Here is an 18,077-nt window from a genome sequence, read left to right on the forward strand (position 1 = left end):
GCAAATCAAGAGTCAGACACTTAACCGCCTGAGCCACCCAGGCGCCCCTATCACAATTTATTTTATGCAGAGGTGTAAAGACAACTCAACAGAGAAAGGATACTCTTTTCAACAAACACTGCTGAAACAATTGGATATTTAAATGCAAAAAATAAATTTCCTTCCACATCCCATCCTATATACAAAAATTAACTCAATCCTGTACTTTAATCATTTGAGTCATATAACTAACTGTAAAGCCAAAAGCTATAAGGCTTCTAGGAGAAAACCTTTGTGACCTTGAGTTAGGCAAAGATATCTTAGATATGCCACCAAAAGCAAAATTCAAAAAGCCAAATTGATTAATAGGACTTTATCAAAATTTCAAAAAGAAAAAAAAAAAACCCTCTTGCCTCTAGAAGGTAACCATTAAGAGAATGAAAAGATGAGCCACAGACTGGGAGAAAAGTATTTTGTAAATCATGCATCCCATAAAGGACTTTTATCCAAAATATGTAAAGAACTCTCAAAATTCAATGTCAAGGGCGCCTGGGTGGCTCAGTTGGTTAAGCGACTGCCTTCGGCTCAGGTCATGATCCCAGAGTCCTGGGATCGAGTCCCACATCAGGCTCCCAGCTCAGTGGGGAGCCTGCTTCTCCCTCTGACTCTCTCCCCTCTCATGCTGTTTCTCTCTTGCTCTCTCTCTAATAAATAAATTTTAAAAATCTTAAAAAAAAATTCAATATCAAGAACACAAACAAGCCTCTACCCCCGAAATGGGTGAAAAATGTGAACAAACATTTCACACGTCAAATGTTATAACCACTTCAGAAAACAGTTTGGCAGTGTTCACTGCAGCTGTGCATACATTAAAATTGGAATGATACTGGGGCGCCTGGGGGGCTCAGTCGTTCAGCGTCTGCCTTCGGCTCAGGCCATGGTCCCACGGTCCTGGGATCGAGCCCCGCATCGGGCTCCCTGCTCGGCGGGAAGCCTGCTTCTCCCTCTCCCACTCCCCCTGCTTGTGTTCCCTCTCTCGCTGTGTCTCTCTCTGTCAAATAAATAAATAAAATATTTTTTAAAAATTGGAATGATGCAGAAGAGATTAGTACGGCTCCTGCATGAAGGTGACACACAAATTCGTGAAGCGTTCCCTATTTTTGATGCAGTTGATGTGTGATAACGTGGACTTGTGAACATTAACAGTGGACGTCGACTGTCACATTGTACAAAATCCCTGAAGTATAATTAAAAGTTTTTATTGAGCCCCTGGGAGAAAAAGAAAAGAAAACAGTTTGGCAGTTTCTTAAGAAGTTAAACATATCCCAATCCTCAGTATTTACTCAAGAAAAAGGAAAGCATATGTCCATAAAACAACTTGTCCACAAATGTTCACAGCAGCTTTATTTGTAATAGCAAAAACTTGAACAACCTAAATGTCCATCAACAGGTAAATTGATAAGCAAACTGTAATATATTCATATGATAGAAGAATCTTTCTCAGCAATAAAAAAAGAACAGACTATTGCTCATGCTACAACTGAATCTCAAAATCAGTATGCTGAATGAAAGAAACCAGACAAAAAAGAATACATACTGTATGATTCCATTTGTATAAAAGTTTAGAAAATACAAACTAATCTATAGTAACAGAAAGCAGGTCAGCGGTTGGAAGAGGTGAGCAGGAGAGAAAGGGCTCAAGGAAATTTCGGGGGATGGTAGATATGTTCACTACTTTATTTTTTAATTTTTTTTTTTTAAGTAGGCACAGAGCTTGAAATCACAGCCCTAAGATCAAGACCTGAGCAGAGAGCAAGACTCGGTCACTCAATGACTGCATAACCCAGGTGCCCCAATTTTTTTAAGTAAGCTCTCTGCCCAACATGGGGTTTGAACTCACTACCCCAAGATCAGGAGGTGCATGCTCTACCTGCTGAGCTAGTCAGGTGTCTCAATATTCGCTACTTTGATTGTAATGATGGTTTCATGGGAGAAAACATATGTTAAAACATCAATTATACACTTTACATTAAATATGTGCAGTTAATTATGTGTCAGTTATACCTTGATAATGCTGTTTTTAAAAAACTCTAGGGGCACCTGGGTGGCTCAGTCGTTAAGCGTCTGCCTTCGGCTCAGGTCATGATCCCAGGGTCCTGGGATCGAGCCCCACATCGGGCTCCCTGCTCAGCAGGAAGTCTGCTTCTCCCTCTCCCTCTCCCACTCCTGCTTATGTTCCCTCTCTCGCTGTCTCTCTCTCTGTCAAATAAATAAATAAATAAATCTTTAAAAAATAAAATAAAATAAAAACCTTTATACTGTGGAGGGAGTGGTGAATTGGAAAATAACCATTTTCCATCATCGTAGTGAAGATGGGTTCACTTCTTCAAGCAAGAATCAATGGTCGTGAGGAGCCTGGGTGGCTCAGTCAGTTAAGTGTCTGCCTTCAGCCCAGGTCTTGATATCGGGGTCCTGGGATTCAGCCCGTTGGCCTCCCTGCTCTGCCGGGAGTCTGCTTCTCCCTCTCCCTCTGCCTCTCCCCCTACTCCCCTGCTCATGCTCTCTCTCTCTCCCTCAAATAAATAAACAAAATCTTTAAAAAAAAAAAGGATCAATGGTTATTAAATAAATCTGAGGATGGGGAAGTCTGATGAGGAAGGGGGTATTTACATTGTCTTAAAGTGTCTCCCTGTCAATTGCTTATTAATTAAAGGAGAAAAATAGTAACTATACAGTAGAAAAATCCAACAAAACTTTGGGTGGCCAAAATTATCATCAATCATGGGCAGGTAGACATCTTGTGCCTCCAGGTGCAATACCTTGAAAAGGACACACTAATTTTTATATGGTATTCTGGCCACCAGGCAAAACCTGAATGTAATAGGGAAGAAAGAGCAGACCAAGCCAAATTAAGAAACATTCGATAACATAACTGGCCTGTACCCTCAAAAATGTCAGTGTAGGGGCCCCTGGGTGGCTCGGTCAGCTAAGCATCTGCCTTTGACTCAGGTCATGATCTCAGGGTCTTGGGATCCTGCACTGGGCTCCCTGCTTGGTGGGGAGTCTGCTTCTCCTTCTTCCTCTGCCCCTCCCTGCCCCTCTGCTCATGCTCTCTCTCTCCCTCTCTCTCAAATAAATAGTCTTTTATTTTTTTAAGTCAGTATCATGCAAGACAAAGAAAGGCTGAGAGAGAAACTGTTAAAGGAAAATAAGAGACATGACAAATGCAATACGTGATCCTGGACTGAATCTGATAAAGAAGGGGAAATACCCCAAAAGACATTATTGGGACAATTGAAAAACTTGTAATATGGACTATATGCTTTATATCAATGTTAAACTTCTTGAATTTCATCATTGTACTTATTGCGGTTATGTGTGTGAATCTCCCTGTTCTTAGGAAATATACATGGGGCAGCAGCTCTTTCTGCCCATTGGTCCCGTCCCTGTGCTTTAATAAAATCACCTTTCTGCACACACACACACACACAAAAGGAAATATACATGAAAATATGAGGTGGTAAAGGAACATAATGCATATAATTGACTTGCATGTGTTTATAAGATAATGGAATGATAGAACAAAGTGGCAAAATGCTAAAAATCGGTGTATCTGTGGGTAATTGGTGTATCTGTATTACTTTTGCAAGTTCCCTGTAAGTTTTAAATTATTTTATTTTATTTATTTTTTTAAAGATTTTTTATTTATTTGAGAGAGAGAGAATGAGAGATAGAGAGCACGAGAGGGAAGAGGGTCAGAGGGAGAAGCAGACTCCCTGCTGAGCAGGGAGCCCGATGCGGGACTCGATCCCGGGACCCTGGGATCATGACCTGAGCCGAAGGCCGTCGCTTAACCAACTGAGTCACCCAGGCGCCCAGTTTTAAATTATTTTAAAATGAAAGCTTTAAAAAATCTCCAGGCTAATGACATCAGAGTCTCTGGGAATGGTGCTGAGGCACTGGGATTTTATTTTATTTTATTTTATTTTATTTTGTTTTATTTTATTTTATTTTATTTTTAAGTAGGCACCACTCCCAATGTGGGGCTCAAACTCACAACCCTGAGATCAAGAGTCGCATGCTCTACTTACTGAGCCAGTCAGGTACCCCAAACCATTGGGGATTTTAAAAAGCTTTCCAGGCCAGGGTGCCAGATATGGCAAGTAACAGTACAAGATGTGCAGTTAAATTTGAATTTCAGATAAACAACAAGTTAAAAACATTTTTTTAAAGATTTTATTTATGAGAGAGAGAGAGAGAATGACCAGAGGAGGGGCAAGGGAGGGGGAAAAGCAGACTCCACTGAGTGTAGTCTGACAACAGGAGTGGGGGGGCTGGGTCCTAGTACCTCCAGGTCATGACTTGAGTCAGATGCTTAACTGACTGAGCCACCCAGGTGCCCCTAAAAACATTTTTTTTTTTTTTTTAGTATAAGTATGTCGCATGTAGTATTTTCTGCCTAACTAGCAAGGACTGTCTTAGAATACAACTCATTTTGATATCTGTACTCTGCTGGTCTTTGTAGAATATTAGAGAAATTTCTTGCTTTATCTGTCTTCTGTATACAAAATCGTCTCAATTCTCACTCGTGCAGAGAGAAGGGGACTGAAATAAATATAAGTAGATATTAAATGACCAGAGTTCATGGCGATGAACAGAAATGTCTCATGAATCTAGCACCCTCTGTAATAATAACAATAATGGTCAATATTTTTTAGGGCGGATTATGTATATGGTAGCCAACCTCTAAGGTGGCCCCCAATGATCCCTACCTCCTGGTATTCACAGCCTTGTACAGTCCCTCCCACATCATACCAGGGTTGGTCTATGTGACCAATAGCATAAAGCTGAAGGGGTGGTATGTCATTCCTGAATTTCATTTACACTTTCATCTTAGGTGCATGACTTTGCTCTGAGGGAAGAAGTGTGGAGAGGTCCACATGGTGAGGAACTGAAGCCTTCAGCCTACAGTCGTGGGAACAAGGTTGGAAGGTGATCTATAGCCCCAGGCTTCTGAGATTGCAACTCGGCCAACAGCTGACTTCAGCTTCATGAAGACCCTGAGCTAGAAGCATCCAACTAAGCCACTGGCCAGATTCCCAATCCTCAGAAACTGTGTGAGAGAGTGAATGCTCTGTTGCTTTACACTGCTAAAGTTTGGAGTGATTTGTTACCCAGGGAAAGATCACTAATGTATCAAGATACAATGTAACACAATGTATCTGCTCAGTATACTTGTTTCCCAAACCAATTCTGTTTCTCTTTGGGGGGGGGGGGCATGAGCATGAATAGGGGGAGGGTAAGAAGGAGAGGGAGAAGTAGAGTCCCCGCTGAGCAGGGAACCTGACTCAGGGCTCGATCCCAGGACCCTGAGATCATGACCTGAGCCAAAGGCAGCCACTTAACTGACTGAGCCACCCAGGTGCCCCCCAAATCAATTCTTTGTTGTAGGAACTTTGCACTCCCATTTTACAGAAATGGGAACCGCAGCACAGAAAGAGCAGGTTGCTCTAAATCACCTGCCCCGCTGGTAGCATCAGCGGGTCTGTCTGCACAGCCCTCAGCCCTAACAGGGAATTTCACGAGCCTTCCCTGTACCAGGTGAGGGGCAGAGTCAGCCTGGGTTTTTTTTTTAAAGAGAGAGAGAGAGAGAGAGCACATGAGCATGAGTAGGGGGAGAGGGAAGGGCAAGGGAGAAGCAGACTCCCGGCTGAGCAGGTAGCTGGCTCGCGGGGCTTGGCCCCAGGACCCCAAAATCATGACCTGAGCTTAAGGCAGACGCTTAACCGACTGAGCCACCCAGGTGTCCTAGCCTGGCTTTGTTTTTTCATCTTACCGAATGCTCACCATAGAGTGAGGTGGAGGAGATCATTGTAGAGAATACCCCCCGCCAACACTGGTAGGATGCCTTCAAGTTAACATGACATTATGTCACACTTACCTATGAGGTAGGGAGGACTGATTCTGTTTTTTTTGGGGGGGGGGGAGGGGGAGGCTGTTTGTTTGTTTTTTAAATAGGCTCCATACCCTATGTGGGGCTTGAACTCACCACCTTGAGATCAAGCATCGCATGAGCCAGCCAGATGCCCCCAGATTCTGTTTTCTTATCTCCAATTCAGAGATGGGCAAACTCAAAGCTCAGAGTGGATAAGGGCTTTGCCCAAATCCAAACCTCACCTGGCAGTGGCTGGCGGGAGGAGCTGGGGCTTGAACACCTCCTCCTCCTCCACCCCACAGGCTACTGCCTAGTCTCCTTAAAGAAGGGTGTGGTTGCTGAGGTTGCAGAAGGTCCTCCCCATACCCATTACAGGAAGGGGTGTGTGGTGGGGGGCCTCACTGGGGACCCTGGAAGCTGTCCCCATGCAGGGAAAAGGAAGGGGAAACCCTCTCTTCTCACCCCACCCCTCGTTCCCCTAGGAGGTGCTCCCACAGGACAAAGAAGGGGTCAGGAACGCTACTTTCTCTGGGACGCCCGGCCCTTTGGCCTTTCACCCTAAATGCACCACTAGCTCTTGCCCTCTCTGGAAGTGAGAGCCGTGCGGCCACCCCTCCCAGTTCTGACATTGCCCACAGTTCTCTTCCCATGGATTAGGTCGCATTTACTAACTGCTGAGCTCTTTTCTTGACGAACAAAAGTGGACAAAATATGGACTTTGAACACAGCAAGAGGGTTTGGGGTTAGAACTGAGAGGGGACTTCCAAACTGATTCCTTATAGCAGATGGCCAAGTGAGGTTGTAGGTAGTACCTTCCCGGTTTTTAGTGGAGAGTTTTATTTCTTTATTTTAATTGAAGTGTAGTTGACATATTATATTCATTGGGGGTAAGTCACATAGTGATTTGACAATTATATACGTTGCAAAATGCTCGCCACCATAAATGTAGTTACCATCTGTCACCATACAAAGTTAGTATAATCTTAATGACTAAGTATATTCTTTCTTAAAGATCCCTCTGAACAGTACCTTGGTCTGAGGGGTGTTGGGGCTGATGTGGGCAAAAATGTTTGGGACCACGACTGGGTTTGCGACGTGACTGGGGGGAAAGCTGGAGGTGACCCTTCTAGGAATCCAGGATAGACCCGATGACTCAGCAAAGGTTGTCCCTCTGTCTCCCCTGCAGAAGAGTATAAATCTGCCACCTGGTGTAGGAGAGCCCAGAGAGGGATGTCTGCCATCTGAGTCAGCCGGGGAGCTTGAAGACCAAGTGAACCTCCGAAGCAGAGTGTCCCCCCCCCCCCCCCGCTGCAGCCGGCCCTCTGAGTCACCCTTGCCTGGCGGTGAAGCCGCTGGGCCTGGAATGTCTGCGGTGGCCCTCGGGCTGTGGCGGGGCTGGTGAGTCACCGCTGGGAGCTGGCAGAGTCAGCAAGCCCCACAGGCTCTTCTGCTGCGCCCGTTCTCATCCTGGAGCCCCGGGCAGAAGTCAGGAGGGTCTGGGAAGCAGGACCCCGGGGTTCTCGGGCAACAATACTGCCATCGTCCCTTCCTGGGCTGCCTTCCACGTGTCCTCGACGCCCCTCGTGCACCCCCACTCTCTCCACCTGTCTGGGCCACTGGCCTTTGTATCTAGGCTTCCTCTTGGTTTCCCACCCCCTGTGACCTCTCTGACCCTTCACATCCTGGAAATCCGCCCCAGTGGACTGAGGGTCTACCAGAGCCCCCTCCCTGTCCCCACCCCTGCACACTAGGGCACTTCTCATGGTGCAGACAGGCTGGTGGAGTTGCCAGTGGATTTACTGAACTATTTTGATCAAGTCCAGCAGGCCCTTCCGATCCCTAGAAACTTCAGAAGGCCGTCTTTTCCATTCCCCAGCCTCCTGAGATGCTCTGGGGGTGGGGGCTGTGGGCTCCCCTGAGCATCTGGCATCTTCTCTGATCTCCTCCCCTGACCCTCCCCACATTCCTTCCTCTCCCCGGGCCCAGGCTACATTTTCCCTGGTGTGTCCACCGCAGGGCCTGAGAGCCAAAGATCAGAGGGAAACAGGTTGGGGGGCTGCTGAAAGGTCCGCTCCAAGAGGGGGTGGGCTGAGAATTTGAAGCAACAAAACTGGCCTTCAGAGCAGCCTGCCCCCAAAACAAATCCCCAGAGCACCAGACAGGCACTCAGGGACCCATTCCAAGAACCTTCTTGACTCTGGTCTGGCATCAGACCTAGGGTTTCCAGGGAATGATGTACACCCTTCTTGGATAACCTTGTGCCTCCAGGCAGGGGTGCCCAGGTCTTGACACAAACACTTCTAAGCCCATTAACTGTTGCTCAACAGGAAGCAGGATCACAAACACCCCCGCATCCCGTTTGGAGGCCAAATCTGAAATGACGTCTAATCACTGCCCGTGGATAGCCAGGAGATGGAATTTGGAGAGCTTGCCCGGAGAGAAGTTTTTCTAGACGGTGAAAAATGGGTGGTGGGCGGGCGAGGTTTCTAGGAAGCAGAGGTGAATTGCCCCCCTGATCCAGCGACCTCTCATCCCACACAAACACTTAATTTCATGCTGGAGCTGCTTCCTGGCCCCAGAGTTCACCTGGTAAGTGGACTTTATTAGACCCTGGAGCTAATAAGCAGAGCATGAGCTTGGTTGTTGCTGGTTCAGAGTTCTCCGGTGAGTGGAGAACGAAGAGCCTGGGAAGGCGGCCTTGGGGGTCAGCCCAAAATGCAGCTTCCGCCCTGCCCCTTCTAGACGGAGCCCTGAGGACAGAGGCGTGCACTAAGCGCTTGGACAAAGGCAGACGCAGTACTTTGAGGAGTCTCCAGTCTAAGGGACAGACATGGCTCTTAGCCTCCAGAAGCTTACGTAGGATGGGGAACGATAGCCCCCCTGGTTCACACTCTTGATCTCAGAGAGCCCCCAGTCTGATCCGGGAGACAAAGCCCCCACGCTGGAGAGCCCCCAGCCTGACAGGCACAGCATGACCTCAGGGTCCCCCAGTCCGTTGGCACAGGCAAGTCCACATTGGGTGTCATAAACCTTTACAGATAGAATTGTAGCTGCCCACCTTCCTTCGAGTTCCCAAGGGGTAAGTACTTCTTCCCCCCACTCTATCCTGCCCCTATGCAGAAAGGCAGCTTGACTGCAAGTTCTCAGTTCCCAGCTACCCCAGGAAACACCCATCCTTCATGGTCCCTCAACCCTCTCACTCTCCAGCCCTTTCCCCAGCCGGCTGGGATACCACCCCCCCCCCCAGATTTCGCAGTGGGGACATCGCCTCATTACCAAAGCTGTGGGCCACTATCCCGAGCTGGGTTTCCAATGACTGTGCCCCACTCTTCGGACCCAGGGGCAGCCCCTTGCCTGTGGGAGCAGTCCTACCCCAGCTAGGGCCACCCGATCTAAGGCACCCTTTCTAACTGAGGACACCTATAAAGGAAGTAGGGCTAGAAGAATCCGGGGCCCCATGCTCAGAAGGGAGGAGGGGGGGAGAAGAAAGGGGACACTTAAAGTGGCCTACCCCCCGGGCAACTGGAGATACCCAAATGTTAATCATCGATTAGCACAGTTCAGGTGGAAAGGGCAACTTTATTACGCGTAAAATGGACTTAACGTGGCGGGAGCTGTGGACCTAATTTCTTGAGATAAGGTGCTTTTAGGCTAATCAGCAGGCCTGTGATGCCTGGATATAAAGGAGCTACAGCAGACTTTCTTGAGACAGGCTCCAAAGGACCAGAAGGTAGGAGGAAGAAACCCCTGCCCTGTCCTTCTGGAAGAGCCGGAAAGGAAGCCGGGTAAGGGAGAGGCTGGGACAGAGGACGGCTGGAGGGGATACTGGAGAGCCAATCTGCGTGAGAAATAAGAAGGCAGCTCTCAGCATTCCTGTAACACCCGGGTGACAAAGGCAGGAGGACAAACGAGGTCTGGGCCCGTTTCATCCAGGGGGTCTTCAGTAGGGGTGAAGAGCAGTAAGGAACCCTCCTCCCAAGCCCTGAAAACCAAAGCTAGACCTAGACATGTTTGGGCTGCCGGACCTCGTCTTCCCGCAGGGGCACCCTGGAAAGAGCCTCCCTGAGTAGAGAGAGTGAGGCCCGAGAAGGAGAGGATGGAATGGTCTTACTTGTGGCTTTCACTTGGGGCAAGAGGACTGTGATGGTTTAGGCGACCTCCAGTCCGACAGCTGGAAGGCGGGCTGCTATGGACCCTGGAGGCTCTAAGGGGAGACTCGCCAAACCACATGCCGGTGAGGTCCAGCCACCGGAGCCGGGAAGGGGGCTGGCAGGCCCACGGGTCTTGGCGGCTTTCTTCTGCCTGGGCCCTTCCCCCCACTGCCCTCGTCCAGAGCTCAGGGCCCCCAGCTTGCAGAACCCACACATGCTCTGAGGCGTCAGCGGGACACGGCCGGCCATGCTGACTATCCATGAGAACGGTGCTTCCCTCAGCCCGGTCCCTTTTCTCTCTTTGCTCAGGAAATCACCCTTGGAAGATGGTGGCCGTGAAGATCTTCGGTCTCCTGCTGGCGTCCCTGCTACTGGCAGTGGTGCTAGGAGAGAAGGCGGAGGGTCACTCCAGGTAGGGCTGCAGGAGAGGGGTCGGGCACAAGGGAGGATGACCTGGTTCTGGTTCTCCAGGGGAGAGGTGGGAAAGGGAGGGGTCCCAGGCCAAGGGGAAAGAAGGCGGAGGGGAAAACCGGCCAGCGCCTGTGTGCAGAGTGAGGGCCGAACCCGAGAGCATTTATTATGAGCTACTGTTGCCACAGGAGAGACTGTGGTTAGATCTCTGGAAGGACTTCTCAGTGGCTAAGTGTCTGAAGTAGATGACAGTATCTCCCTTCCTAAGGAAAGCCTTAACCATTCATTCCTGTGTGCATTCGATCAAATTGTGGAGAGGGCCCCCTGCGCGCCAGCCACAGGAGATACATTAGTGCTGAGTGGTCCACCTGTTCCTCGTGGAACACATGGGCCCCAGGGGGAAACAAAGAACCACCTAGGCGAGTTGCAAACTGTCCTGAGCACTTCGGGTTTGGGGGGGAGCGAGCAGAGTATCATGAACACATGGAGCAGGGGGCTCTGTGCTCTGGAGGGCCGAGAGAGACTTCTCTGAGTAAAGAGCTGCCCTGTTGGATGCAGGAACCAGCCATGTGGTCCATCCCTTGCATCCTGTAGATGGGAGGCACGGCCGTCAGACAGGTACGAAGAAGGGCAACATCTTGTAGAGGTTGCGAACTTAGACCTGGGCCCGGACCGCCTGAGGCTAAATTCTGGATCTGCCACCTAAGAGATGTGCTAGATGAATCTCTCTGCCCCTTAGTTTCCTCGATCACAAAAAGGGTGTAGAAATAGTGTCTACTTCCTAGGGGTGACGAGGGTCAAATGAGTCTGTCTGTCTAGTAAAGGGCTTACAGAGGACCTGCCACACAGTGAGGGCCATTACGGAGGAGTTCACTCTTTTTTTTTTTTAATAATTTTTTATTGTTATGTTAATCACCATACATTACATCATTAGTTTTTGATGTAGTGTTCCATGATTCATTGTCTGTGCATAACACCCAGTGCTCCATTCAGTACATGCCCTCTTTAATACCCATCACCAGGCTAACCCATCCCCCCACCCCCCTCCCCTCTAGAACCCTCTGTTTTTCAGAGTCCATCGTCTCTAATGGTTTGTCTCCAGAGGAGCTCACTCTTGTTCCTATCGACTGGGAACAAAGCCTTGAATCGGGGTGGGCCAGGCAAGAGGAGCAAAGGAGGGAACTGAGATCAGTCCTTCGGGATGAGGGGGACCCCTGATCCCTCTTTGCCCCGAAGCCAGAGTCACACACACCAAGGATGCAGGAAGTGGGTTCTAGAGCTGAGGATAAAGTCCCAGGGCCTTGATGGATAGACAAGAGGGGTCTGCATAAAAACGGACTCCCAAGAAACAGGGGCGTTTTTCTCTGACACTGGCCTCCTGTCGGTGACAATCATTTGCCCCTGCACTGTGATTCCCATCACCCTCTGCCCCTCCTGCATTGTCCTGGCTTCTCTCTCTCTCTCCTCTCCCTGCCCCTCAGAGGCCACGCTAAGGTCAGTGGCTCCCGACCTCGAGGCCCCAGGTATGCTGAGGGGACCTTCATCAGTGACTACAGTATCGCCATGGACAAGGTCCGCCAACAAGACTTTGTGAACTGGCTGCTGGCGCAGAAGGGGAAGAAGAACAAGTGAGTTGAAGCACACGCTCCCTCCTGAGCCCGGGGCTGGCTGTACCTCCGTGCACACTGGATGCGACGCAGGCCACGCGGGCCGGCGCCTCCCAGCCCCACATGGTGCCTTTCACTGAGGCACTGATGGTGAGCTGGGCGACACGGTGGCCCTGACTGGGGCTCAGGCAACTGCTCGGTTGGGGGGGGGCAAGGCAATTTTCCACTCCTTTTCTTCTAAGGAGAGGGATCAGGGAAGAGGTAGGGGCTCCCAGAGGGGCCCCACGGGGCTGGAGACGAAGGCAGAGGGAACTGAGATGCTGCTGGCAGTGGTGGCCACTGCGGACTTGGTCCTTCTTCCTTCTCTCGGCCAAGTCTCTTACCTCGTGCTGGCTGCTCGGTCGGCATGGTGGTAGATGCTGGAAAGGCGGACGGTGGCAGCTGAGGACAAGCAGTGGGGCGGTTGAATGGAGAAAGAGGTTCGCTCTGCAGCTTGGGTTAAGGTCCCGAAAGATCAGAGCCTTTGGACTGGAGAACATCTGGAACCTCCCCAGTCCCACCTACTCCCGCGTCTTTACCTTACCAGCTGGAAACACAACATCACCCAGAGGGAGGCCGCTGGGGCCCTGGAGCTGGCCCATCAATCTAACAGGAAGGAGGAGGCGAGGGAGCAGCAGGGGTGAGTCAGCCCACAAGGGAAGGGGTGGGGGCAGGGCCTCATTGTTCCCTCTCCCAGACCCCAGAGCAGGGCAAGGCCCCAGATAAGCATCCCCCTCCACTCCCAGTTCAGAGAGGGGTCTTTGAGAAACTCCTGGAGGCCAGCCCAGGCTGAAGGGAGAAGCCGAGGAGGAACAGGGGCTGGGGTCCTAGGAGGGGTTTGGGACCAGAGTCCCTAAGATTGATGACTTTAGCGTGAAGAATCACAGAGTCAGGGAGAGGGGCAGCGAAAGAGACGTCAGGGAGACCTCAGGAACTGGCTTCCCCACTTCTCCCCGACACACCTCAGGAAGGATGTTTGAGGAACAGGGACCCTTTGAAGGCCAGTCCCTTGACATCAGTTACCCCCTATCTGAGATAGCTGAGGAATCTGTGGACCATTCTAAAGAGTGAATGTCCGCAAAGTAATCTCCTGGGTTTGGGGGGATGCATTCGGGGATGCTTGCAGAGGTGGACGGGTGGGCGTTCTCCCACCTGAATTCTGTTCCGCGTTGCCTGTGCTGAAGAGCCCCTGTTCCCCTGGCCCACAGATCGGGGTGGAGCTCTGCAAGCTGAGATAAGGAGAGGCAGCTGTGTTGACTCCCTCCCCCCAACCCAGCTGCCCTGTGGAGTCCCAGGCCCTGTATTTACTCACTCCGGGTGGGGCCCAGGCTCAAACAGCCGGCCTGAGGCTTTCTCCTTGGCAGCTCTCTACCCAGGAAGGCCAGTGATGAAGATTTGCTCAAGGATTTACTGATTCGAGAGCTGCTGGCCTGGATGGTGGATCAGATGGAAGTCAGCAGGCTCAGGTGGGGCTGTCTGGTGGCTTTGGGTGTCTTGCGTAGTGCTTACAAGCTTGAGCTTTGGGGCTGGACATGGGTTCGGATTGGCACCCCAGCACGTGCTAGCAAACTAATAAGCCTCTCTGAACCTCAGTGTTGTCATGAAAACAAGGCTTATTCAGACCACTTCGTGGGATTATTGTCAGGTTTAAATAAGATAATCCGAGGAAAGAGCTGAGAGCAACCCGGGAGGAGTGAGTTCAGTAATGTCGGCCGTTGTCATTACTGCTTGCACTTGGGTCTCCTCAGCCGGGTGGGAGGCTGTACTCACCTCCCCTGCCCACCTGAGCTAAGCTGCCCATCTTGGTCTCAGCTCTCCCTCTGTACCCTTGTCCCATGGCCCCTGGAGCTGGAGGTATGTTGCCCGTCTATAGCCATCATTGGTCTCATTGGTCCTGGAATCGATCTCACCAGCCAGGAAGCCCTTTAATCTATTATGTCCCAGAAACAAGGGATGACTAAATACCACGAAGGGGTCCATCTACCTAAAGGGGGAAACAGAACACTCATTCAAGATGCAGGCACCGAGGCTTGGAAACCAAAACACATTTTCAGACTTTGCTGCAGGCGAGCTAGGGAGGGATGGAGGGAGCAGATCTGGGACAGCTTCCTGCAGAGAGCGGGAAGGGAAAGAGGAACGTGGCCAGAACCATGGAGGAGAGTATGAGAAATTCTCCATAGACAGATGGGTGCTTTTCAGAATTATTTTGCTTACTTATAATTAAAAAGGTAATTGGGAGGTAGGAGCAGCTGAACCATGGCTGGGCGCCAGGATGAGTTTACTTTGCTGATTCCAAGTAGATAATGACTCTCCTCTCCAACCACTTCCCCTCCTCTTTCCACTCTCCCCAGATTTCAGTGACTCAGACCAAACCCAGCTGGGGCCTGGACTCTGCCCTTCGCTCACTCAGGACTCAGCTCCATTCCAGGGTACCTAAGAGAAGCCAAACCAATCAAGTTTAAGCTGAAATAAATCCTTGTGCCCATTGTCAAAACTTGCTCAAATGTCTATTTGAGCACTGTTAATGTACGTGTGTCTGTGTGTTTGCATGCCACCCAATGAAAACGAGATATGGCTCCTACCTGCATCTGTAATTCATCTATTTACAAACACTTATTGGAAAGTTAACATAGGCAGGGGCTGTGCTAACTACTGGGAATACGGCGGTCAAGGAAATGGGCACAGTCCCTGTCCCCGAGGAATTCATAGTCCCATGATAGAGACAGACCTTAACTTAGACACACACACACACACACACACACACACATACACATTAATAATCATGTAACATGCTGGGGCACCTGGATGGCTCAGTCCGTTAAGCCTCCAAATCTTGATTTCCGCTCAGGTCAAGATCTCAGGGTCATGAGATCAAGCCCTGCCTCTGGCTCTGCATTGGGCATGGAGCCTGCTTAAGATTCTCTCCCTCTCCCTCTGCTTCCCCCCCCCTACAAAAGAAGAATCACATCACATGCTAAGCCATGTGAAGAAAGCCTAGAGAGCTAGGAGAACAGAGCAGCCTCAGTGAGATGGAGTGGGGGGGTCTCAGCGCCTCTTGGAGAAAGTGCCATCCAAGCGGAGTGAGATGGCGAGGACAAGACAGCCAAGGGATCGGGGAGCCTCCATGAGTATTACCTCGGTGCTATTCTTACGAAGGAAGCAGGCAATGGGGAGATCAGAACAAACAGAGGCTGGACAGGTGGGCAGAGAAAGGATCTTAAAGGCCGTGTTAAAACTTTTCGGATTTTATCCTCAGAACAGGGGCAGGTTTGAAGAGCTATTTCGTTCCCAAACCATCATGAGTGAGGGTTATATCCCGAGATGAACAGCGATGACAATGGAAAAGGAAGACCAGTTAAGAGAATCCTCCTGCAGGATTCCAGGCTTACCCTAGGGTGGTGGGTGTGGGAGTGAAGGGAAAGGGGCCAACTCAGTTTGTCCAAAAGTCAACACCTTTATCTTCCAGTGTTCAAAGCTCTCCCTCTCCCCTCAGTCCACTGCCTCTCCCAATGCCTGGTATCCATAGAAGGCTATGTCTCCTCCCCCTTCATGTGGGCTACCTTGCCTAGAATGTCCTCTCTCTCCTTGATCTGGTCATACTTTAGGTGACACGAGTCAAACACACCTCGATTCAAAGACTCAAATCACTTACTAGGTCTGTGACTTGGCAAGTTAGTTCCTCTCTCTGAGTGGGTTTCCTGTCTATGAAAAGATTTGGAAGTACCTGACTCATAGGGTTGAAGGAAGTATTAATTAAGATAGTGCCTGGCACAAAGTAAATGGTCAATAAAAGTTAACTTTGCTTATCATTTACCCACCTAAACCTCAATTTAAAAATACAAGGGTATTCGTGTTCAATCGGGGAGTGGCAAGCTGGATTGGCTGAAGGGCTGGGCCGGGGGCATAACTGAGCAGAGTGGGGAGGGTGTAAGACAATGGGCAGGATCAGGGACTGTGAAAATGGAAGAGACATGCTTTCTGCTGACCGAACAAAACACTTTTGAGAACTGAATTTGCGCAAAGGCTGACCGTGTGCAATCTCTTCCAGCTCTGACATTTTAGGTTTCCTCTCCTCTAAACTCCTTGCGTTTGGAGAGTGTGTACCACACAATTTAGACCATGCCTTTGCTCAGAAGATAGAGTTTGGCGATTCTCTATGGTGGGACCAGTTGTCTCAGGGATAGTTGGCTCTCTATTTCTGGAGTCTTGGGTGTCTCTGGGGGTGAGCGAATCAGAAAGGGTTATTTAGATTAAATTTGTACAATGTTCTTATTACGGGCCAGGCATTATGCTCAGCTCTTTATAAAGCTCATCTAAAGCCTCATCACAGCATTTTAACATACTAGCTGTTAACCACGCACTACACTGCCTCCATGAGGTAGAGAATTAAAGTCCTATGCTCTTAGCCACCCTGTGCCTAAGGCCAGTGAGTCACTTAAAGCAAGTGACAGCATGTGTGATGGTCTGCATTCAGGGTATCCTGGAGCTGAGCGCTTCTGAGAGCCATTGTGAAATTGTCAGGAATTTTGTGAGAAGGTCATAAAATCATTGTTAGCTTGAAATTGGCCATGGCCAGAGTACACCATGGAAACTGACAAATGCTATAAATCAGAGCTCCTCCTTCCCAGCCCAGAGAGGGGGGTTGTTAAACATTTACCAGCTCATTACTGGTCAACATACTTTCTCTAAAATTATGAAAGAGAACAAATGTGTCTGAATAAGGGAATGAGCGTGTCTGCTTGAGTGTGGTAACCAGGTGTGTCTCCGGCCAATGTTTGCACCTATAAGAGTGAGTGTGTGTGCATTTGAGGGTATGAATAAATTTGAAGCCATGAGTGTGAGGGATCAGTGCATGTGAGTCAAAGAGTGAGAAATGAGGCAGGTGTGTCTATGTGTGTCAGTCAGGAAAAGACCAGATTTTTGTGTTAGGGAGTGGTGTAGTAAGAATATGAGAATAGGAAGTAAATGTGTATATAAGGGGCTACTTGTTGTTTTGCAGAAAGGCGTGGGTAGGTATATTGAAGGTCAGTGTTTTAGGAGAGGGTGTCTGAAAAGGCTAGTATGAGTTGGAGGAGCAAATTTGTGTCTGGGGAAGTTTGTTTCTAAGGGGACTTAGACTATCTGAACTCAGTGTGTCTAAGGGTGTATCTGAGGGTGAATCTGAAATAAGACTACAAAAAGAGGAATGATTATTTTAGCCTTGGTCCTTGCATCCGCTAACATTAGATTCTGCTTCAAATAACAGAAAAACACCTGTGTTTTGGTAAGCCAACAGTGGCTTTGGTAAGACAACATTATTTCTTTCTTATAAGCATCCAGAGGCAGGTAGCTCAAGGCTGGTGTACAGCTCTGCTCCATGAAATCCTCAGGTCAGGGACCTGGATCATGGCTCGATAATCCCTCAAGGTCCAAAATGGTGGCTAAATATCCCTGTCACCAATCTCTGATCATATCTTCTTCTAATCCTTTTACTTGAAACCTCTGGTAACATTATTCACATTCGTGCTTTCACCTTGCTGACGATTCTGGATCTGTAGCTCTGCCCAGCTCTTTATGTAGATCGTTATACTAATACATCCAAATGACCGGTGGTCATCTCTCTTGTGATGTCACAGAGACCTCAATTTCAACATGTTCAAAATCACTGTTAATTATTTCCCCAGCTTCATCTTGTGGTCTCAGTCCCTGTTCCCCCACCCCCTTCTCCAAATGGCACCGTCCTGTTTCCCAAGACAGAAAACCAAGCACTTTTTCCTACCCACTCTGTCTCCATCTTATCAGTTTTACCATTCTGCACTCCAAGTATCTTCTGAAACTGTCAATTTCTCTCTACCTCATGGCCACTATCTTAGTTCTAGCTTGCATCATTTCTAGGTTGCTTTGCTATGACTGACTTAAGTCTAGGTTGTCACTTTTTTTTTTTAAAGATTTTATTTATTTGACAAAGAGAGAGGG

General features: G+C 49.2%; 1 protein-coding gene and 1 pseudogene across 4 annotated transcripts; both read left to right on the forward strand.

Moving 5' to 3' along the window:
* Window positions 1–1,040: 1,040 nt before the first annotated feature.
* Window positions 1,041–1,141, forward strand: LOC113908341 (annotated as a pseudogene).
* Window positions 1,142–9,631: 8,490 nt separating this feature from the next.
* On the forward strand, window positions 9,632–14,694 carry LOC113908130 (gastric inhibitory polypeptide). Of its 4 annotated transcripts, none has more exons than XM_027568149.1 (7): window positions 9,632–9,699; window positions 10,375–10,477; window positions 11,035–11,094; window positions 11,958–12,104; window positions 12,670–12,762; window positions 13,487–13,588; window positions 14,474–14,694. In XM_027568149.1, the coding sequence occupies exons 2-7, from the start codon at window positions 10,392–10,394 to the stop codon at window positions 14,481–14,483; spliced, it is 498 nt and encodes a 165-aa protein (XP_027423950.1). In that variant the 5' UTR covers window positions 9,632–9,699; window positions 10,375–10,391; the 3' UTR covers window positions 14,484–14,694. The 4 variants fall into 4 exon arrangements, with proteins under 4 accessions (XP_027423950.1, XP_027423952.1, XP_027423951.1 ...); XM_027568150.1 differs by lacking the exon at window positions 9,632–9,699 and adding an exon at window positions 9,704–9,826; XM_027568151.1 differs by lacking the exon at window positions 11,035–11,094.
* The last annotated feature ends 3,383 nt before the right edge of the window (window positions 14,695–18,077 follow it).

Source organism: Zalophus californianus, chromosome 16 (genome assembly GCF_009762305.2).
Source record: "Zalophus californianus isolate mZalCal1 chromosome 16, mZalCal1.pri.v2, whole genome shotgun sequence".
NCBI lineage: Eukaryota > Metazoa > Chordata > Mammalia > Carnivora > Otariidae > Zalophus > Zalophus californianus.

Bases quoted from the DNA above. Each gene is read 5' to 3' on its own strand.
- LOC113908130 (XM_027568149.1), top strand. From the start codon at position 10,392: ATGGTGGCCGTGAAGATCTTCGGTCTCCTGCTGGCGTCCCTGCTACTG. The intron at 12,105-12,669 runs GTGAGTTGAAGC...TTACCTTACCAG, and splicing joins CAGAAGGGGAAGAAGAACAA to CTGGAAACACAACATCACCC. The intron at 12,763-13,486 runs GTGAGTCAGCCC...TCTCCTTGGCAG, and splicing joins GAGGCGAGGGAGCAGCAGGG to CTCTCTACCCAGGAAGGCCA.